This window comes from Thermobia domestica, chromosome 5 (assembly GCF_964235325.1).
Source record: "Thermobia domestica chromosome 5, izTheDome1.hap1.1, whole genome shotgun sequence".
Taxonomy (NCBI): Eukaryota; Metazoa; Arthropoda; class Insecta; order Zygentoma; family Lepismatidae; genus Thermobia; species Thermobia domestica.
In genome coordinates this window covers 223,578,386-223,602,695 of record NC_137458.1, presented here as the reverse complement: position 1 = coordinate 223,602,695, position 24,310 = coordinate 223,578,386, and the positions used below count along the sequence as shown (strand labels likewise).

Sequence of the window (24,310 nt, the reverse complement as noted above, 5' to 3'; positions counted from 1 at the left end):
CTCCCACTTCGAGGACGGTCCAGGACGCTTCCTTTCTCCAAGAACTTAGCATGCCACTTTCGGATTGCACTCTCAGTCGGTGCCGGCTTTTTGAACTCTTTGGTGAACTTTCGACACACCAGAATTGGCCTTGCCCTCCCTGTCCCTCTCTCAACGTGTTCAGAGTTGCCACTTATCTAACAGTGTTGCCAACTAAAAATTTAATCCTTCCGCTACCGTTTGCACTTTATTTGATTTCATTATGAGCATTTTTATGAAAATTATAAGCAAATTAAATCCGTCCAGACTTTATGAAAACCCTGTATATGCTAAATGTAACATATTTGTTCAAAAAATCAACACCTCAAGTTCACCGCATCAATGGTTGCTTAGTTATGGCCTGGGACAAATATGTCTCTATTTACAACAAAGGATTGTTTTCAAAATAATGAAGCATACCTAAGTAAGTCGCTCTTCTTTTCATAAGTATTTTGAAAGTTTTATTATTATTATAATGCAGAATCTTAGTGGTACAAATTTTGTTTATACAAATAACAGTATTGCTCTTATACTTAAAAAATAAATAAGTATCATATAAATTGTACAAATAAATGGCTGGTTAACAATGTTATTAGACAGGAACATATGGATTTTCAGTATTCATCTAACTGGCGACCTACTGGGCTATATCTATAACAAGAACGTAAACTAATCTTACCGGTATTCTTGCAAATGTTTAGATTAGATTATGTTATTGTTATAGATATAGCCCGGAAGGTCACCAGTTAGACAAATACTGAGAATTCATACATTCCTACCAGTTCGAAGAATACTAGATTTTCTTATTAGAAATGAATAAAATATGATTGTTAAAGTAAATAGGAATAACAGTTCTCACGCGAAAGATGCACAAGCTTTGAATCACTCTCAAGCAACTGAGAGAGAAGGTGTGTATATCACTCATATAGATCGAAATATAGAAATATATATATTACTCATACCCATAGGGAATATTTGATGCACTAAATGAGTTCTAAATTTGTAAACTTTCGCCTTTAAGAATGATTAATATCGAAATAACTCCCCAATGATGTGTAGCATAAATGAACAGCACACATGTCTCACATATTGTCAGCCTTATTTTCACTCTTGTCCTTTGCACATTGGGAACACCTTTTCCTTTTTGGTGCTTTTACTATCCTATGATCTGGACTTGGAGCTGGTAATATGTTAATACTGCTTCGTACCGGACCTGTTGGAAAACTTTGGTTCCTGTCTGTGTAATTCTCAATTAGAAATTTTGCTATGATCTGTCTGTATTTTAGGGGAGAAATTTCCTTGTATGGAGGATCCATGTTCCGTTTTAGTAGCGTGTAAACACAGTGAGCTTTGTACACTGATATATCAAGCAAATCAAAAATATTCTCAAGTAGTTCTTCACCTTGGATTTTCTGTCGACTTCGTAGGTAACCTTTTTCTGATCCATCACATCAACACCACCGATATAGTTGTTATACTCAGAAACTATTTCAGGGCAAGAGACTTATATTTTTTCTGCACTTGTTCTTTGTTTTCTGATCGCTCTTGTTACCTCATCGGAATGCAAACAGTTTGAAAGCAGAACCACAGATTTGTTATCCATCCATGTAATATATGTTATTCCATTTTATCACAAGATTTGACTTTCCCGTCCTTCCATGTCTTTGTTTTTCTTTATAGATTTTGGCATATACTTTCTGTCAGTCCACACCGTTCGGCACAAATATATCTTTTTCAATTTTCATTCACTTGAAGCAAAGGAGAATTGAAGAAAAATATGTCTATGTAGATCTCACAGCTTAAGTTCTTAATAGGTTTCGATAGAACCATGACTACACTCTCTCCTAGTCCGGGTCACTTTTCTTCCCCGCGTACAAGTCACATTGGTATAAGTAACCAGTCTGAGTCACATCTGCACCTCACCTTGAACCCATTTTATGGGTTTGCCCATTACGTACTGCTTCATTTTATTGTGCCCTTTGAACTTGATTTGTTCACCTATGGATTGTTGTTTGCTTGGGTTTCTTGCATTCTGAAAGCAGCGATTGAAATGATTAATCGCTCAGGTAGTATCTCAAATGCTCTGCCATAATCTGGGTCAGTTCTAGAAAGCATCTCCTCATTATTTGGAAAATGAACGCACTTCTGATTAATTCGAAACGTCTTCAAGGCATCACATTTGCTATGTATTGCACTTGAAGATCAGGATCATTAGACCAATAAATCTCTCAACCATGAACAACATGGTAGCTTATTACCAAAAATTCATTCCTAAGAACGCACACATTTTCCAATTAATTTGTTACGGAATGCCCTTTTGCTTCATATACAATTCACTTCATTCTACAATAAGTGCAACCAAACCATTAAAATCACAAGTTTTTTTGAACACGTCTACAGGATCCGGCTCCACATTACAATCAACACTTATATTTACTTTTCCATTATCATAATCAATAGAGTTGTTCTGATACACTGCTCCGCCAGGTTTCCAGTTGAATGCGATTTGTTCCTTCTGGGTTCTCGCACTGGTACATTTTGTTTTAGAATTTCCTGGCAAATTCTTGATTTCTGGTGATTTAATGAGAAAGAAACTGGTGACAAGACCGACTTCTCTGTAGTTGTTGACGTTGATGGAACAGAACTATCGCACGTGGGGGCTTGTGAAATGGATTTTTGAATTATAACTTCCTCGTCTATACGGTCGACATCATCCTCAGAAAAGTCCAAGTTCTCATCATCAAGTCGTAGGCTGTCTTCATCATCACTATCGTACGATATGGTAAGAGTACTATCGAAAATATGTACTCGAAAAATCTCAAAGAATACACTTGTGTAAAATCTCATTTTCTTACCGAAAATTGTTACATATATATCCCATAGGAGAAAAACGGCTGTATATTGAAAAGTAACAAACATATAAAGTATTCAGTTTATGAATAGGTTACACTAGACACATACAAAACTGCCACAACTAATAAATGTAGTTCAGAAACATTTTTAAATTTTATGGAAATTTTTAAATTTCATATTGATATTTCACAGAAAACAGATTTTTCTAGTAAATGTGGCAACGTTGCAAAACCATAAATGCAAAGATTAAGCTTATTTTAATATTTCCTGTACTTTTAAGAGCCACGATACAAAAAATGGAATATTTTCAATGATTGGTTGCAATTTTAGGAAGTTTAAAGAAATGGGACAAATATGTCCCTTTGGACGTTAAGGGGTTAAAAAACACTATTAAAATAAGAAAGTGAGGGCGAGGATCATAACTTTATTTCAAGACAGATGAATGAGAGTGACCAATAGACTATTATTAAGGACAAGAAGTCGATGATATCGAGTCTGTGAGCAACGGGGTAAATATTATTTTGGGGTGAGGAAGCTATTGAAAATAATTTCAAAAAAGAAAGGATAAACGGATAAATATTGAAACTAAACATGTATCTAGGAGAGGGTGAGTAACGGTTAGTAAAATCCCCATCTCTGATCCTTGTAAAACCAAACTTTGAATGAAAATGAGTTTCATGTAGCAAAAGATCGTAACCAAGTTACAATGGATGATCATTCCTTCATTTCCTCTTCCAAACTTTTGGCTTCATATCTACCGTCGTTAATAACTTTTTTTTGGGGGGGATTCAATATATTTCAGGTAAAAAATTCTTGTAGGCCTTATATCTGGAGAACGACTACAGTGTAACGAAACCCAAACTATCACTTAACTTAGTATGATGTGCTTATTCCATTAAAAAAAAAAAAAAAAAAAAAAAAAACTGAATTTAGGGTCTAGTTCACCATTGGTGCATGGGGTCCCGGTCAAACCATCCTGCAGGCAAGTGAACTTTGTGGTGAACAAACAACGTGTGCGTGGGTTTCCTCGGGGTTCTCCCGTTTCCTTCCACTTTCGTCATTCCACCATTTCATTCATTCCTCATCATCACCGTCTCCTTTAGCCTAGTGGGCACAACCATGGGACGTAAAACCCGAATTTTAATTTCATTTTCAATTTAGTGGCCGTTCAAAAATGTTGTGGCCCCTGATCCGAAAACTAATTATTGGCCAAGATCACAAACTTTTCATAATTTTTTTTTATCATTCCTAAAATTCTTGGCCAAGATCACAATCTTTTGATCCATTTTTTGGATCATTCCTAAAATTCTTGGTTCAGATAATATTTACACCATGTTAAGTTCTAAAATCAATTCTTGCTGAGATCATGAACAAAATACAGGAGTCGCTTGTGAAATGTGAACCGCACCTGATGGCATCATCAGAAACAGTACCGTAATATATTTTTAACAAGGTTACTCCGGCTTACCATCCTTTATTAGCATACGTTAGTCTTCGCCCTCTGAGAACCTAATGAATTTATATTTATGTCTAATTTCCGAGTAGGTACAAAAAGAAAAGAAATAATAGCGTTAAAAGAAACCCAGGGAGCAGCGTAGATGAAGTACATTTATTTACTCCTTCAGTATCTCTTTTATTCTAGAGGAGCAAGGTGGCTCTGCGATAGAGCGCTTATTTCTGGTGCATAGAGACCCTGGTTCGATGCACGGCCAGGTAAGTTTGTGATGGACAACATTGTGTCTGTTAGTTCTCTCGGGTAGTTCTGTTTCCTCCCACTTTTTCATTCCACCAGTTCTTCCATCGTTATTCACTTGTTCTAATCATTGTCTCCCTTAGCCTAAAGTCCATAAATGTTGGACGTTAAACTGAAATATTTAATTTCATTTCACTTTACTAGCTGGTTTTATTTCTTAAACTCCGATTTCTCTTTTTCTTTCTTTTATTTTATTTTTCTTTTCTTTTCTGCTTTTGTTACCCCAATTGAATTCTTCTCACTCAGTTTGTTTGTGATATTTATGCCGGTTGTTTATCTGGTTGTTTTCGTATTGTAAAGTTTACTTACCAAAGCATTGCTAACCACTGATACTAATAGGACACTAGACAACATTCTAAGTAGTTCGAGATATATTCCAAAGATGGCAGCATTGTATAAGCGCTGCGACAGTGCACTCTATAAGCTGCTGATGAAACTTCAATTGCGTAGTGCTTACCACATGACGGACAATCCTTTCCAAATGCGGATGATGCGTCAAAGGTTGACTGTATGTGTGACCACACATATTACTACTATAACCTACTGTATATACCAGTAGCGCATCCAGAAACATAATTTCATCAAGGTTTCAAGTTCATATAATTTCAGATTATTGTACAGACATTTTAGTATAGTAAATGTTAATTTTGCCATAAGATCTTGCGCAAGGGAAGGGGTTAATTCAAATCTTCCTTTGAGTATGACCCTGCAGTCTACACCAGGTACCTACAAAGATTTTTTCGGGGGGGGGGGAATCCAAAGCTTGTGCGAGGGATCCAGATTCATTATGAGGATAAGTTACATTAAAATTTGTTAATTCACACCTAAAATTAGACTAAATTTGTAGATAAATATGAATTTTGAAGGGTTGGGGTCTGGACGCCCAAGACCTACTCCTGCCTAAGTTCCTGGCCTACATAATACCTTTCCTGTGTACACTATGTGATGAAGGAGTTGTATATAGAATTAAATGCAAAGAACAGGCTATGAGTTATATAGTAGAAATAAGAAAGGGGTTGGAAGAGAGAATTAAACAACACAGTAGCTTTCTTATGGCTGAAGCAAAGAAATAAAAGAAAAGAAAAGAAAATGTTTTCGATTTTGTGGAACAATGAAAGAACAGTTGATGGAAATATAAAGAAACGTAAATAACAGTTAACAAAATTACTAAAATATATTACTCAAAAACTTGTTGATATAATGACACAAACAGTAGGAGAGGTAGGTATTAGATTACCAGATTTTGTTTTCCCTGTAAGTTTTACCTTTTTTCTGGTGCGTTTTAGTATGTGAATCATATGTGAGTATCATATATTGCTAGAATGTTTTTCTTCTTCTCTGAAAAGTCTGGTAACAGTAATGGGTGCACCTCTCTGCTGAAACCATAGACATCTCTGGTTTGCAAAAAAATGAGGGGGACAACTAGGCCACAGAATCCTTGTAGACTCCAATTAAATTTAGTTCAAAATCGTGAGATAAATGGGAAGCTACCTCAAATTAGAACTAGAGAACAGATTCTACCTCTACCAGTTCAATCAATTATGATTTTATACCATATCTTCCAGGTCACTTACCGCATATATAGAAGTTTCCATATAGTAAGATCCTTAGGGAACTTCTTTTTGATGAAGAAATTATACTATCAATACTAGGATCATTCCATGTCAAATCACCTAGAGCACTGTCTTTCAATGTCTCAGATTCTCTTCAAAATTTTTTCATACATTAATACCAATGAATTTATGCTAAATAATTCTTTTCCGATTTTTTTGGATGAGAAATGGTCCGGGGAGAAATTTTTGAAAAAAAAAATGTGAATTTTGCTTCAATTTCATTTTTTGGCACTCAGCATCATGAAACTAAATTACCATAACTTCCTTATTTTTGAAGTTATTGGGCTCATCCAGGTGTCAAATGAAAGCTTAATTATTGCTCTTTCAGTAGATCTTAAGTAATCTTGCAAAAGAGTACACTGTCAAACATTAAGGGGCATACAAAGCAAATTTTAGGGTTTTTACAAATTGTGCCATTGCTCAAAAGTTACAACTATGAAACTTTTGAAATTATTTTGTACATTCACCTTAACACGTACATGGTATGGTTAAAAATAAAGAAAGTGCTTTTTGTATTTTTGTAATTATTATTTTTTATGTACGGAAATATAAAGTTTTAAATTTTGTTACAAATTGTGTCATTGCACGTAACTTACAACTATGAAACTTTTGAAACTTTTTAAATAGAATTATCTTAGCCCATACATGATATGGTTAAAAAAATAAAAAGGGTGCTTTGGTATTTTTGTAATTATTATTTTTTTGGTATTTTACATGTATGGAAATATACAGTTTTAAAATTTGTTACGAATTGTGTCATTGCTCGTAAGTTACAGCTATGAAATTTTTGAAACTTTTTAAATAGAATCATCTTAGCACACACATGATATGGTTAAAAAAATAAAAAGGGTGCTTTGGTATTTTTGTAATTTTTATTTTTTTTTTTGTATTTTACGTGTACGGAAATATACAGTTTTAAGCTTTGTTACAAATTGTGTCACTGATCGTAAATTACAACTGTGAAACTCTTGAAACCTTTTTCATAGGATCATTTTAACATATACATGATATGGTTAAAGTATGAAAAGGGTGCTCATGGTATTTTTGTAATTATTATTTTTGTACGTCAGAGTGTAATTCATGAATCGCTCTGTCCCTTCTATACTCTACTGGCCAGAAAATGAAGACTTTTGTTGGATATCTTTTGAAAATATCATCTGGTAAGTTCCTGTTCCATCTCTTACAAGCCAATCAGCCCGGACTTACGCAACTGAAAACAAAATTAAAAGAAGACATCATATCATCAATGAAAAAAATGAGCAGCGAAATATAGGACACAACATTTTGTATGTAAATCTATGTAATTCTAAAAAGTATTACTGGTATTTCTATGTATGTTTATTGTTTTCATCTATGTACATTAGTCTATTATTTCTTATTTCTGTTGATAGGGTTTGTAATAATCACTCAACTTCTTATATTGCTAAGCCTATTTTTCCATTCACAAAACAGCAAGATTATTACAAAAAAGGTATCCCATTTTGTTATTTAATCATACCTACTAAATGCAAACTAATCGTATAAAAAGTTACAAAAGTTTGATAGTTGTAAGCGATGGTACAGTTAGGAAAAAATTTGAAAGTCATAGTTAAAATACAAAAATATATTATTTAATACCAAACCTACACATTACACAAGTTTTATTTTTAAACATACCTAATATTTACTAACATGATTATTTGAAAAAGTTTTAAAGTGTGACTGTTGTCACTTCAGAGTAATAATGGCCAAAATTTTCCGAAATCGGAAATTTCACTTTCCGGAATTTTTCCGAATTTCAGATTTTTCCGAAATAATAATTTTTCCGAATTCCGAAATTTTTCCGATTTTACTTTCCGGAATTCGGAAAGTAAAAATTCCGGAATTAGCCATCACTACTTCAGAGAAAAGGCATAATCTATTAACAACAGTAAATCTGTATATTTCTGTACATTTAAAACACAAATAATAATAATAATAATAATAATAATAATAATAATAATAATAATAATAATAATAATAATAATAATAATAATAATTGCAAAAATACCAAAATCACCCTTTTTTATTTTTTAACCATATCATGTATGTGCTAAAATGATTCTATAAAAAGAAGCTTCAAGAGTGTCATAGTTGTAACTGATGAACAATGACACAATTTCTAACAAAACTTAAAACTGTATATTTCCATGCATGCAAAACGCCACAAAATATTAATTACAAAAATACCAAAAGCACTCTTTTTATTTTTTAACCATATCATGTGTGTGCTAAGATGATTCTATTTAAAAAGTTTCGAAAATTTTATAGCTGTAACTTACGAGCAATGACACAATTTGTAACAAATTTTAAAACTGTATATTTCCATACATGTAAAATACCAAAAAAATAATAATTACAAAAATACCATAAGCGCCCTTTTTTAAAACCATATCATGTATGTGCTAAGATGATTCTATTTAAAAAGCTCCAAAATTTCGTAGTTGTAATTTACGATCAATGACACAATTTGTAACAAAGCTTAAAACTGTATATTTCCGTACATAAAAATAATAATTACAAAAATACAAAAAACTTTCTGCTAGGTTACTTAGAATCTACAGAAAGAGCAAAAGTTAAGCTTTCATTTGACACCTGGGTGAGCCTAATAACTTCAAAAATAAGGAAGTTATGGTAATTTTAGTTCCATGATGCTGAGTGCCGGAAAGTGAAATTGAAGCAAAATTCATAATTTTCAAAAATTTTTCCCCGGCCCATTTCTCATCCAAAAAATTAGAAAAAAATAATTTAGCATAATTTCATTGGTATTAATGTATGAAAAAAAAATTAAAGAGAATCTGAGACATTGAAGCACGGTCATGTTTTAAAATTAGGTGATTTGACATGGAATGACTCACTATCAATTTTATAGTTCTTTGCCTTCCTTGCTTTCCTTCCGTTCTAGCTTCTTCCACGTCACTCAGTGTACAATTTCTTCTTTAATAAATATTCTAATATATTTTTTATTATTTCAAATTATATTCTTTTATTCTTTTGGTTACAATGCATTACTTTGGTTTTTTGCTCCAATTAAGGCAGTTTTTCCATCTCCTCAATGTACAAATTTCCGAGAATTCAAGTACTATATTTTTCTGTTTTTTTTTTTTTTTTTCACTGTCCAATTTTTTCTCCATACAATGCAATACTCAACATATGAGTCCAAACAGCTACTTACGCGGAAGATTGACGTACTTTTAAAGTGATTAGTATATGTTTTTAACATCGTGTATAGCACATTCAGAAGCCATACTAGGCTCATTAGTTTTGGATAATGGCTTGTGTAGACTAGTATTAGTAAAACGATAATCACTAGTGGAATTAAGGGCAGCTTGGCTTAGTGCTCGAGCGTTCACCTCTGATACATGGGGTCCCTGGTACGATCCCAGTTTGCCAAGTGGACTTTTTGGTGGACAAATTTTTGAGAATTCAAGTACTCCTTTTTTTTTTTTTTTTTTTTTTTTTTGCATTGTCCACTTTTCTTCTCCATACAATGTGATTCACAAAATGTGCGTCGTAACATCTTAAAGATATTTAACCGTTTCTCACACCTGGCATTTACCGTTTCAATAACTTACCATCTCGATCGCCTCTGGTCTTTATTCAAGAGAATTTAATTAGTATTAAGCATATCTGTGCACTAACCTTGCGAGGCTTCCAGCAGAATAACGAGCGTTGTTATACTGTCAAGGTGCTGTATTTGTACTACTACTTCTCAATAGTCCTAGTAGATAATCGGACCTAATGTTCTATTAAAGGTATGCGAGACAGATAGGACAGTGCCTGACTCCCAGCTCAGCTCCAGTGATGACTGCTACCCAGATGTATGAAGGTCTGAAGCCCGCGTTGGATATTATAGTCGAGATAGACATTCGGGTCCTTATGCAGAGTCGTTCTGACACGTGATTAGTGTCATGCTAAAGAGTTCGACTAACATATGTTTCCTGCAATAATGAAGCCTTTAGTATGAGACTCATCATACGTCAAAACGATTCTGCATAAGGCCCTCGGTTACTATTCTACCAGGTCCCTGGCCAGACTTCTGTTTACGCTGAAGATTGGCGTGCTTTTAAAGTGATTAGTGTATGTTTTTTAAATTGTGTATGACACATTCAGAAGCCATACTACGCTCACTAGTTTTGGATAATGGTCTATGTAGACTAGTATTAGTAAAATTGTAAACACTATTGGAATTAAGGACAGCTGTGGCTCACTGCTAGAGCATTGAGTATGGGATATCCTGTTCGATCCCAGAAGGACAGCTGTGGCTCAGTGCTAGAGCATTGAGTATGGGGTGTCCTGTTCGATCCCAGAAGGACAGCTGTGGCTCAGTGCTAGAGCATTGAGTATGGGGTATCCTGTTCGATCCCAGGTTGCCAAGTGAACTTTGTGATGGACAAAAGCCATATGCGTGGATTTTCTCGGGGTCCTCGCATTTTCTCGTACTCTATTCATTCCACCATTGCATTCTCTTCTCATCATCGTCTTCTTTAGCCTAGCCGGCATAATCGTGGGACGTAAAACTGAAAGATTTCATTTCATTTCACTAGCGAAATTAAACATGTTCTTCCCTGGATTTTCAACTACGATCAACAGAAAGTTGGGATTCAATTCGCTGAGACTCCTCTTGCTGTCTTTCAAAATTGTTACATACCTCTGACATACCTAGGTAGATGATAAAAATATCTTAAGCCTAGATAAGTTCTTCATGCTTATAAAAATTCTTCATACTGTATTAAAATTAAAAATAAATAAATAAAGTAATATTAACCGACTTCAACAAAAGCTCTAAAACCAGAAAATAATAAAAGTGCTAAAAAGCAGATAACATTGATGATAAAGCATTTAAAAGCAGTTCATTCTTATCTATCTATCTAAGTCTGTGTCAACTCAACAAAATAATTCCTAATATAAAATTAGTTTGGGTGATAATATTAGGAGGCAATAATTTGTTTTGCTTGGCACAAACTGTATTTTTTTTATATAGATAATAGTAATCAACTGCTTTTAAATGGTTTATTATTATTTTTTACCTTTTAACTCTTTGTTGACGTCGATTACTATTGCTTCTTCTTTATTATTTAAAAAAGTCTTTATTTTCTGTTTTTAATGTTTTTTTTTAAAAAAAAAATCGGTTGCTTTTCTTGTAAGTTTATTTAATTGTTCTACTTTCTCGTTACCCAGTAATTAGTTAGATACCTAAACTAAAGGGAAGACGAGACTAATTCTTATAAAATGGGATATAATGGGTCGATCTAGTTAACATGAGTGTACAAACATATAGGTATGCATTTGCATTTAATACATGTTTTATGTTATTTCTCGAAAAGTTTGGAACACTGATCTGCGTTTACAATCTCTTTGTCTTTATTTTCGTTATTGCTTATCCAATTTAGGTCATTCGACTTACAAAACCATAACTTTCTCTTGGGTTGGCGACAATGTTCATCTGGGGTGATATTCGTTAATACACGGGCAGGTGTTTTCCTTCCTCTGGTTGCTTCATGCAAAGTTTCGTTTCTCTGTCTCTTTTGGTTTCTCCGTTATCACGGTTGGACATTGTAAATTATAATGTGGAAACGTTATTTCATTACTTTGTCGTTAAGTCGGCACGGGTTAACGTTCTTGTAGAGAGCTGTTATTGCACTAATGCGTGTTTACTGTCACATACAATACATTTAGCGGGTGTGCATATCGGAACACGAAATTACCAGGGTTGCCAGGGGTTTCTGAAATCGATTTTCCCTGACAATTCCAGGTTTTCCAGGCAAGATCTATTATTTTCCAGGCATAATTCCTTCCTCCAAAGAAGAATGAATGGAAAGCACTCCACAACATCCACTCACTGCTTTCCATTCATTTTTTTCTAAATATACAATTAACAAGGTTTAAATCTGTGATACACCTCCTTCACTATAATAAAATTATACTATCGTACTCATGATTGCAGTCTACATAATTTATGTTATAGAAGTTCACACTAAACAGATTACTACTGCATGTTTCCTTAGTTTCCACAGTTCTCTACTGTAGGGATGCTTTCAAGGTTTTAATTTCATGTTCCAAATTTTTGCATTCAGTGGAAGTCTAATGAAAGTTTTGCTATCCTTTTCTTTTTTTCTAAAATTGTAATCTGATTAGCCACGCGCTTATTTTCCTTCTACTTTAATTCGTTTAATAGTGGTTTCCGTCCTTTTCCTTTGCATGGCTTCTTCATAACATGCATATGATCCACGTACGTACTGAAGAATTTTTGAGTCTATATCAATACCAAGGGGTCCTCCAGAACATTGTATAGTATCATGAATAATTCGTTAACTCTCTAAAGATTCTTCATGCATATTTTCCACCAGCATGTCTTTGTTAACTTAGCATGTCTTTCCACTCATCTCAATGGAAAGATTTCCATGGGAAAGGACAAGTAACATTTTAATTATGTCCCACAAATCAACGAATTCACTATTGTGAAGTAGATTGCAATAAAAGACATCTAACCTATTTGTGTATACATTAAATGATTCGAATTCCTTCTTCCACTCTTTTTTCGCTGAAATACACAATTTGGGAAACTGACGTTTTACTTTTCCAGCTCTGGCAGCTACAACTATATTCTTGTTATGAGGTTCCTCAAGAACATTATACATCTTCCCTTCGCTTACACTTTGGTTAGTACTAATTTTATTTGGAATAAGACATGACAGATTTCGCACTATTTTGTATTTCAATGGACATTTTTCAATAAGTGCTTTCAATGTAATGTACAACAGATAACATACATCCACTCAAAATAAGGTAATTAGACCTCTTAAAAAGTTAATATCACCAGTATACAACATTTCCTGACATTTCCAGGTTTTAAGGTTTTCCAGGTCGCTGGCAAGCCTATATATATATATATATATATATATATATATATATCGTGTTTCCAAAGTCTTTCGTCAGACCCTGATAAAATTTATATGAAACCTGCGGATCTATAATCTTGAAACTAAAAGAGAATAATCAAAATTCGTACATCTATGTTGAAGTTATGCATGAACATGCACACAGTGAATCAGTTGATTATGGTATTAACACTTGTCAGGCGTTGAAGATTTTTAAGGTCTAGTTCCGAAGATTATCATCAGATCCTAATGAAATTTACATGAAACCATCATGAAAGCATACTCTTTCAAACGAAAGGAATCTGAACAAGAGAACCTGGTGCACCTATATTGAAGTTACACGCAATCATACACACAACTATAGTACAAGCACTGACAGTTGTGAAAAATTTTCATGGTCTAGCTACAAACACTGATGTTAGATCCTCATGAAGTTTATATGAGACCACCGAGAAAGAATACTCTTGCAAATAAATAAATACATATCATAAAAATCTCTGCATCTATGTTGAAATTATATGAATGAACACACACACACACACATTGAAATATGTTAATTACGGTTCCCACACTACATCATATTGAAGATTTTTATGTTCTAGCTTAAAAGATTATATATCGCACACCCGTTAGAAGACTCATTTGTGGGAACATGACTTTTAAAGTTTGTTATTCTATCAAAATCGCTCCCTGGAGTACTGGTATTTCTGAGGTCTACGCTGTTAATTTGTTTAGTTACGTTTATGCTAAAATACCATCAAATAGACCTTGCTCTTCTCTGTCTATTCTCTTTTGAGAGATGATAACTCAAAATTTCCATTTTCATGGTAATCGTGCCCAAAAGAAAGAAAAAATACAACAATATTGTTAACCACCAATTGTCCATCTAAAATGTGATTAGTTCATTGTTTCTTTGTCCAAATATAATACAATTTTGGTGGCTCATAACTTGGAAACAAAAGATTTGAAAAAAAAAAAAATATATCATTCGTACTCAAATATGAGAGGCACATTTGTATACTTATTATGCAGAAACACACACACACACACACACAAAAAAAAAAAAATACAAAAATGAAATGAAAAAATATATAAATTAAACAAACTAAAATATCCATATTATTTGTAAGAATGTAACATCTCAAAAGCTTCACTTTTCACTTCCACAAGAACTAATTAAAAATAAAATTAAGTAAAAATAAATTTGAAAATTCACTTGATGTTAATAAGATCCTCGTGTACTCATTTACAAATAAAACATTTTATATATCAAATTAAATTTAAAATATTTTACATTGTATAAACCTTCTCTAATTTCTTCTTAAAATTCATAATGTTTTCGCTAAAATCCAAATCTATCTCTTTCTTTGTCGAAATTATTCCATTATACTTCGAACACACTCTTATAAGTGGCCAGTTTCTATACATTTCTGTTCTGTCTACTTCGCATTAGAATAGATATGTACTTCTTAAATGATTTTGTTTTACATTAAAACTAATTTTATCTAAAAAGGAACTGTTTTGCATTACTCCATTTATGACTTTATAAAGAAATAGTTGTTCAAAATATTCTCTCCTGTTAGTTAACGATGTAAAGTCAAACTCTTTCAATAGTGCAACATACGGTAATTTGTTTTCATAGGTAGACATATTATATTTTTTAAAAATATAAATATCTTAAAAATTTCTTTTGAATTTGTTCGAGGTGTCCCTGGAGAAATTTCTGATATGGATTCCATATAAGATAGCAATATTCTAATTTTGATCTAACCATAGCATTGTAAATCACAATAATGGTATGCAAGTTATGAAAATGTTTTGAATTTCTAATTACAAACCCTAATGGTTTATATGCATCTCTTATAATATTTCGTATGTAGTCATGAAATGACAAATTAAAATTAATTGTAACTCCCAGGTCTCTTATAGAATATACTCTTGATATATTATTACCATTAATTGTATATGTATATTTTTCAGTGTCTGTTTTACTTACATACCTGAAGTAGTAACACTTTCTAAAATTCAATGGGAGGTCATTATCTACACTCCAATTGTATATAGCAGTTACATCATCTTGTAGTAGCAATGTATCTTCGTAACTATTAATTTCTTGATATACTTTGATATCATCAGCATATAGGAGACATTTTGAACTTTTAATTTTGGTTGGAAGGTCGTCTATAAACAACAAGAAAAATAATGGTCCCAAATTGGACCCTTGTGGAACTCCTGAGTTTACATCATATTTAAAAGATTTTACATACTTATATATTTCATATTTGACTAGACATACCAAAGATAGAAAATTTTTGTAATAAGATGTCATGGTTAATTTTATCAAAAGCTTTAGCGAAAGCCATATATATAGTATCCACCTGTGTTTTTCTATGAAATGCATCATAAACATCGTGGGTAAAATCTATCAAGTTAGTCAATGTTGATTTACCCGAGTACCAACCATGTTGGTTTTCAGAAATAAAATATTTTATATGATTAAAAATACGCATATATATTATTTGCTCTAATATTTTCGCAGATGTACATTTTATGCTTACAGGTCTATAATTTTTCTACCTTATTTTCTTCTCCCGACTTATAAATTGGACAGACTCTTGTAATTTTCCAGAGACTGGGAAATAATTGCTCTTCAGGATTAGATTATAAATTGTACACAAAGGATACATCAATACTTCAGAGCAAGTCTTAAGTATATATGGTGGTGTCTTTTCAGGTCCACTCGCCCTTTTGTGTTTTATTTTTTTTATTGCTGCTTTATATTCATCTATCTTTATGGACTGTAACACTAATGAATTATTTACGTGTATTTTGATACATTCACACATGCTGTAATATGCTTTGTTCTCAGCATACAATGACCTAAAATATGTTGCAAAACCAGCAGATATATTTTTATCATCACATAAAATCTTATTATTTAATGTTATTTTTTTATTTATAGAAGATTACCTTTCCTTTTTAGTTTTAGTAACCTTCCAGAATGCATTTGCATCCCTTATAATATTATCTTCCATTTCCCTTACGAAATCTTTATATGCTTTATTCATCATTAGACCATTTTTAATCGTTTTCGATATTCTTTATACAACATTGTGTTATATTCAGATTGTTTTTTGTGTTTTCTATGGTATTCCTTTAGCTTAATCGTGTCCAGTATATCCTTATTGAACCAACAAGGAAACGTTTTACTTGAGTTCGTTTTCCTTTTGGGTACGGTTATGCTAATTTTTTTGTTTTATTGCTTCATTAAAGTGTTCTACAGCTACATCTACATTACCAATTCTCTGCAGAAATGCCCAATCCGTTTCACGAAATATTTAATACATTTTTAAAAAATCCGCGTTTTGAAAGTTGTACCTGTACGCTGAATATTTTTTTGTGTACCGGTAATCTTTATTTCTATGAAGGTTTACTTCGATTATTAATGGAGGATGATGTTCATCTAGTCGAACTATTGGTGAGTCGTCTTTAGTTACTAAAATATTTTGTCTTAAATTTGTTAAAACTAAAATGCCATATTACCACTAATGTATGTGTTACAAATGTACGTAATTTTTGCAGGTGTACTCTGGGAATCAATTTTCATATCTTACATGTTCCAATTACAATTTTATTCTTATTATACATAATTATAATTTATTTTATTCTTTCTTTGTTCAGGGTAGTACCTGATATTGTGGATGCTGCTTTTGGATTTCATGATAAATATAGAATTAATGAAGAAGGAATTATCAAACAGGTTAAACGATTTATTCAACATGAGAAATTCGAGAAATCAACTTTTAATAATGACATTGCTTTGGTGGAACTGGAAACGCCAATTCAGTTTAATCCAAGAGCCTTGCCTGTGTGCCTTGTGGAGAAAGGTAATTCTATTTTATGTTATATTATTTACTTATTTTAAAATTAATCTAGTGGAATGGTTTAAATAAACTAGTGCTAGGTAAAGCGAGTACTTCAATGGACGTCCCAGACAAGTGAGGTTAGAAGCGAGCCTGAATCCTTCCTGCAACCACGTTTAGTTCCACAGAAACTTCCAATGGTTTGTTGACATGAATGTAAGACTAATTCATGTTAGATTCCTCAAAAATTATGTCGGCCAATTGTTTTAGTATTTTGTCTGCGGACCGGAGATGACCATTGACGAAAATCAGATAACATTGGCAACGAAGAGTTCACCAAGCGTCGTGAATACAAGTACTATATAACTACAGAAATAGAGATTGTGTTCGGCGTGGAGGAAGCAGAAACCACCCACAAGAGCCATAGTGAGGGTAATGTGTATGTAGACTTTTGGTCCACCCTGTACATTACTTTTGTGTTGCAGTTTACTCAAAATATAGCAAGTAGTATTATCACGTGTACACCGCGTGAAGGAGTTTGGTTCGATAATTATAGAAACCGGAAGTGGTAGTAAATTTATACCACTTCTAGTTTTAGTAGATATATTATAGTGGAGATGGAATGTATTCTTGGATACGCTTTATCGATTGCAGAAAACTGCTTCTCGATGCCATCTTCATTCTATAACCGTTAAAAACCGGGCTCTCATCGCTTTTGCTTTAAGCAGAGCAATCCCGAAAACCATAGAGGATTTTTACTGCTTCTGGTTTAAGTAGAGACTTAATAATGGAAATGAAATTTATGTTTAATGGATAACAAAAAACCGCTTCTTACTATATGTTACTATTTTCACTTCATAATGATCAATGTTGAAGCTGCAAGTGGTTTATTTCTACCACTTCCGATTTCAGTAGAGAAATAGAATACATTTTTGGAACGCTAAATTGATTGCAGAAAATAACTTTTCGCTATCTATTGCGGTTCTTATTCTATGGTGAGCAATGTTAAAATTGGAAGTAGTTGATCTTTTGAGTTTGTGTTTGAGTTGATTTTAGCAGAGAGGCTATATGAGACGTGGGCCAACTGATTAACGTGAAATTCAGACCACATGAGCTCCCGCGGGGAATTGGACCCGGGTCTCTGACAGTAAAGACGCGTAAGCTAATAGCTTAGCGGCGAAGGAGCAGGTTGATTTTCTGAAATTTTCGGTTTGAATAAATGGTTAAAAGAGAAAGTGGTACTTATTGTTAGAACGCTTAATCGATTACATAAGACTGCTTCTCGCTATCCACTATCGTTTCTGTTTTATGTAGATCAATACTGAAACCAGAACTTGTAGTGCATTCCGGCTTCAGTAGAGAGTTAAGGATGAAGACATAATGTATTCTTGGAACGCGTAAGCGATTGTAGGAAATCACTGCTCTGTATCCATTATCGTTACTGCTGTATTGTTGAGACGCTTATTCGATTTCAGAAGAAGTGGAAGTCTGATGAAGGCACAGTTATTGTGTTGAAACTGTTACGTGATTGTGTTTTTCACATATTATCACATAGCCTTGTTCAGTGTGTTATTGTGTTATGTTTAATATATATAATGTAAGAATTTCCAATCGTCTCAACTGCTTGGATAATGAGGGAATACATTTTCTCAGTTTTTACGTTACACTTCATTTTCAGTGAAAATGTATTTAAAAGCTCAGGAGTTTATAGAACATAGTGTCTATTTTGTTCGTATATATATTTTACGAAAGTGATGGTAGAACATTTAAAAAAAAAATCATTATGGGTAGGAAGTTAAATGATTTCTCACATTTGAGTTACCTCAATTGCAATCAGTAAGGATTACATGAAAGCCTCAATAAAAACATATATCACAAAGAATCAAAATCGAATAGTTTTTACGGAAGTTATCATATAACATATTTTTAAAACCCGAGTCGGGAGAAATTGCCACTTTCTTGTTTTCAACTGATTTGAAATTACATTAGTGGAAATGATTGTGAAACCTCATAAAATAGGCGCCATATTGCATGGAAAGCTAAATATTTCTATGAAAAATATCGCGGATCTTATTTTAATAGCGAGAGTGGGGATCTTATTTTAATAATCCATCCTAAAAGTTAATTCATTTCACATTCTTGACTGATTTTAATCCCAAGCACTGGGGATTAGGGAAAAGAGTCCCTACGAAAATTTACAGAATAATGAATCAAAATCAAATGAAGGTTATCTTGGAAGTTTTAAAAATATATATTCGTCATATTAAATCAAAATTGAACATTTTCTAAAAAAACAAGGTTTTAAATGGGGAGAGAGTAACGCACCTATGAAGACAAGCATATACCACGTTTTAGTGAAATTTGAACTTTTTCATGGTTTGTTTTAAGAAAACAATTTACATATTTCATGATCCTTACATCTCGAAAATGTATTTGTTACATGTCTTGCCTTGTGTCGGTTAGTCGGCCTGTGTTTACGAAGAGCTCAAGCTTACACAATTCAGCATAACGGGACTAAGTTTTAAACTTTAGATTTACATGGAATTCGCAGAGAAGTTTCCCATAAAGTCAATAATGCAGATTGTTTACTGAGGATGAAAACTGAAAATTCTGAAATTTCAAAACTAGTTTTAATAGGTAATTTTGTTTAGATTTCACAAATACATTTCACAGAATGTAATACTATTCATCTTTCTTAGTGAAAGCCGAAAAATGTAGTTTACTGATGAATATATGCTATTGCAGAGCCTCATAACCTGTATCTTCTATTCTTGTGGCTAATCAATTTGCTTAACTTGTTGCTAGGTGGAACATTCAACAGCAAGGTAGCCATAGTAAGTGGATGGGGTGCTGTTAGTGAAGACAGTGGTCCAGCAGAATTTCTACGGGAAGTAACAGTTCCTCTTATAGAGCAATCTTATTGTAAGAGCAGCAAAATACAATACAAAGCCGCAGATATTACTGACAATATGTTATGTGCCGGATATGACCAAGGAGGGCAGGATGCCTGTCAGGTAAATGCTGAATGAGAAAAAATAAAAACTTAATTATTATTTAGTTAGAATTTTCCAATTAACTGAAACAATAATACCAGTTTTGAGCTTTAGTAGCTCTCTACTATTTATAAAATAAAATTAAAAAAAAAAAAAACGAAATTCTGCATTATTATTATTTGCGAGAAAAGAAGTTCAAAATGATACATACACCAACCAATAGGTTTCATTAAATTCTACAAAATGATATGCATGAATAGCGTTACATTTTAGTACTTTTTCAGGCTATTAGTCAAATGAAAATATTGACTTCTGACGTTTCGAATGTAGACATTGCATTCATTTTCAGTAGATCGTCACAATCCCTGAAGTTGAATGCAATGTCTGCATTCGAAACGTCAGGAATCAATTTTTGTACTTGGCTCATAGCCCGAAAACATTTATTAGAATCATGTCGCCAGGAGAAATTCAATTCTTTCTTCTAGTGTTACCATACTGTAAAATGCGAAAGTGCAGACAACGTCCATTTGGCAAACTTGTTATATAAACATTGAACTTTCTACAGAACAATGATAGATTTTATCTTTTACTTCCAAGCTTGCGTTTAAAATATTATGACAAAGAAATGTATGAAAAATAATGAAAGAAGAACATCATATTGACTTTGCACCTGGATTACTAACGGGAAGAGAGTACATTACTGGCTTTAAGCAGAAGAGACACAGAACATTATAAATCTTTGGAACTTTCAACATGGACCTTGTGTCACTGTTTCCATGAATACTTTTTTATTATTATTAAATGCATAACAATGTGTTATTAAGCTGTTTCACAGAAACGTTGAAAATTCTAATTCAATGTAATTTAATTATAACAAATAAATATATAGGTATAGTTCAGTGATCTTATAGGTGAAGTGAAAATCTTTACTAATGTATTACGTTGTTTTTACCGTGTAAAGTGAGGAGTGATGTTGAAACGGTAACCACCCTTTTCGTCCAAAGATATTTCATCCACAGGACATTTCGTCCAGAGATATTCAGTCCAACGACATTTGGTCCAGGGATATTTGGTCCAAAGCACATTTCGTTCAAAGGACATTTGGTCCAGTAAAGCTTGGGGGTCTGGGGTTTGTTTGTTTTAGAAGAGTGAAAGTGATGCCTACAACATTATGACTCAGTAGCTTCATATTTCTAAAGGGAATTTGAAATTAAGATTTATTCTGCCATTTTCAATTCGATAAAACAAATATATTCTGGGATATTCAGAAAAACATAAACGCCTGAAAACAAAATGGCCGCAGCAGCTAGGTCAAAATGGGGTGTTGTAAAGAATTTTTTTTCGTGGTTTTGAAGTACCCTTATATAGGATATATATTCATTAAAAAATTAAATTTTTTGAGATTTTCGAGTGCACATTCTGGATCACTTCGAATGGATTGACTAAATACAAAATGTAGGGCACCTTTCTATGCTTTCATTAACAATTTTACAAAAAATACAGTTTCAGCTTCGTTGGTTAAGGAATTCACCCCTTCCTGAAATAACGACACACAACCCTTTGAAGAGCAAACTCTCTCTTCATTTAAGGATAACATTGCCTCCGCATGGTCATGTGAATATTCTATTTGGTTTCAGACTTTGCAATGAATATCATAAATGTACTGTACTGTACCAGAAAATTAATATGAAAGCCAAAATAAATACCGTATTTGCATAAGGAATAACACTAAAATAAAAATACGAGAAAAATGAACAATTCTGGTTTGTCATACAACTCACTAGTTAGGTAGAAATGACTGCCGAAGTTACACACTATCAATAGTCTACGAAAAGAAACCACACTTGTAGTTAACCTGAAAACATACCTATATAGGAGATAAGCAACCTTTATTGTCGCCTACATTGAGACACTTTGTAAAGGCACAGATTAACTAGGAACTTCTCTGTCAAAGTCTGAGTCCAGATCTATTGGGAAAGGATCAACGTTATACCTAGAAACGCATTTGTATGTTTTCACTGTTATTTCACTGTCCTCTACTATACGTTTCAAGTACTATATTTAGCGTATGCGGGCGAAAAAAATCCACTTCACTACATTAACGTCGAAAAAATTCCTGACCAGTAATGTACGTCTCATATGTTTACAAAGACATCCAATTTCAGCAGGTCTTAAACCCATTTAAGCCCACTGTTCCCAAATGGGAACAATTTATTTTTATCCTTTTTTGTTAGTGGATTATTTATGAATTTATTTTGTCTTTTACAATTAGGACCTGGTACCAGCCCATCTACTACCACTAACATTCTCAAAATATATTAAATGAGGTCAGAAACAATAAGTTTAGAAAGAATTACGAAATTCTGAAACAAAAATAAATTGGGACTAAGAGTCCCAATAAGCATTGTATTAATACATTTTCTTTTTCGAATTTTCGAAATGTATTAATACAATAAGAATTGTATTAATACATTTTCTTTTTCGCTAAAAGAGGACATCGCCATAATTAACCCATAGCATAATAAAATAGGACAGTTATAACATCCCTGGTAAATCATATAATTTATTGTAATAATTAATATGATAATTTTTATAGTGTCTTGGAATATGGTGGAAACACCTCCATTACTTAAAACATTCTTTTAAAGAAAAAATGACCAGTTTAAAAATTAACGCCCGACAATTCGTTATGAACTCTCCTTTGGGGTGGATGGAAACATTTTTCTATTGCTTATAACAGCTACTAAAACCAGTGTTTTAAGCAATTATACTTACCTTGTGCAGGTGTAATGCTAAGTATTGGATACTGAATTATGCTACATAACTGAAATACGTAGAAATAATAGGACCTTGGCATAACTGCCCCGTGCCAGAATTGTCCCACTTCACAATAGCTTACTAATTCTGCTACTAAAAATATAGAAACACATTGCTATATTATGGAAGTAATAATGTGGCATAGATTCTAGTTCTGTAAATTTAATAAATGTAATAACGTAATTTTCGTATTACGTTGTTTAACTGCATTTAATGTCTTTACACGAAAACTATATAGATAGTGAAGGTATACAATTAGATGAAAGTTATTATAAAACAAATTGTACTAAGTTCACTTACGGCATCGTTAGGTCAAACGTATATTTTCAAACAAACTTACTGCTTCCCTAATTATAAGTCACGAATCTAAATTTCAAACGTCCTTATAATTTTTGTTTTTCGGAAATTTTATGTAATTGAATGTAATACGCATCTGTACTATTCTTATTAAAAATATAAACTTTTATTGCAGGGTGACAGCGGAGGACCATTGATTAATGAGATTACTCCAGGAAGTGACCAATATCAGCAAATAGGTATCGGAAGATTATAATATCTTATAAGTAAACTAAGGGACTTTGCAACTTAGCGCTTATGATGCCACAATATCCGAGTTCCAACATGGTATCTGATATATGAAATATATTGTGACATTGATATAAATTATTGGTATCACTCTTTTCTGAATTTATCTAAATTTAATGTGATAGTGAAATGAAAAGAAAATGAAATTAAATATTTTAGCTTAAAGTCTCATGTATGTGCCATTTAGGCTAAAGGACAAGAATTATTATGAAATAGCATTATTGTGAAATTAATTTTTGTACTCTCCCACCGGAAATCGAACACTGGACCACGTGCTTCAAAGGCGCACGTGCTAGCTACTGCATCAACGGGAGAGGCTATAATGTGATACTGTTAGGATTTCAAATTCTTTTATGTTTTTAACGGTATAAACTAAGGAGTAATAAGGAAGTAATACTTTTGCGAAACATTTTTGATTTAACTTTTTTTTTAGATATATATATAGGAATGAACTACTTAAAAAAACTTTATACAAATTACAAATGTGTTTCATACTCAAATACCATACTGGAACTCAGAGGAGGGAGGGCAGGGATATGTGCCATAGAGTCAGGGGGTTGAATTATCTCTCTCTCTCTCTCTCTCTCTCTATATATATATATATATATATATAAAATTTAGAATAGCAATAACCTATGTTTAACAGTAGTAAGCTTCAGGCTTATTGCAAATGAATTAACACAATTAACATAAGGTGAATCCGTTTATCTCTCTGTAATCACCTCACTACATAGGGGAACTACTAAGTTATACATTGCATCTAGAAGTAACTTTACATGTCTTCTGTGCGGCTGGGGTGGATCAGTGGTACGACACTCACGTCTGACACTTGATCCCCCTGGTTTGATCCCAGCATCCGTCAAGTGGGCTTTGAGGTGGAGAAGCACCGTGTGCTTGAATTTTCACTGTGTTCTCT

The 24,310-nt window shown here is 32.9% G+C and overlaps 1 protein-coding gene across 2 annotated transcripts in view; it reads left to right on the top strand.

Annotated features, from left to right (window-relative positions):
• The window catches only part of LOC145686413 (trypsin-1-like), an 88,905-nt gene that overhangs the window by 61,624 nt on the left and 2,971 nt on the right, over positions 1-24,310 (top strand). For both annotated transcript variants that reach the window (XM_081759707.1, XM_081759706.1), the window contains 3 exons: positions 16,818-17,023; positions 19,805-20,013; positions 23,282-23,345. In XM_081759707.1, coding sequence (XP_081615833.1) covers positions 16,818-17,023; positions 19,805-20,013; positions 23,282-23,345 — 479 coding nt within the window. The remainder of the gene's footprint in view (positions 1-16,817; positions 17,024-19,804; positions 20,014-23,281; positions 23,346-24,310) is intronic.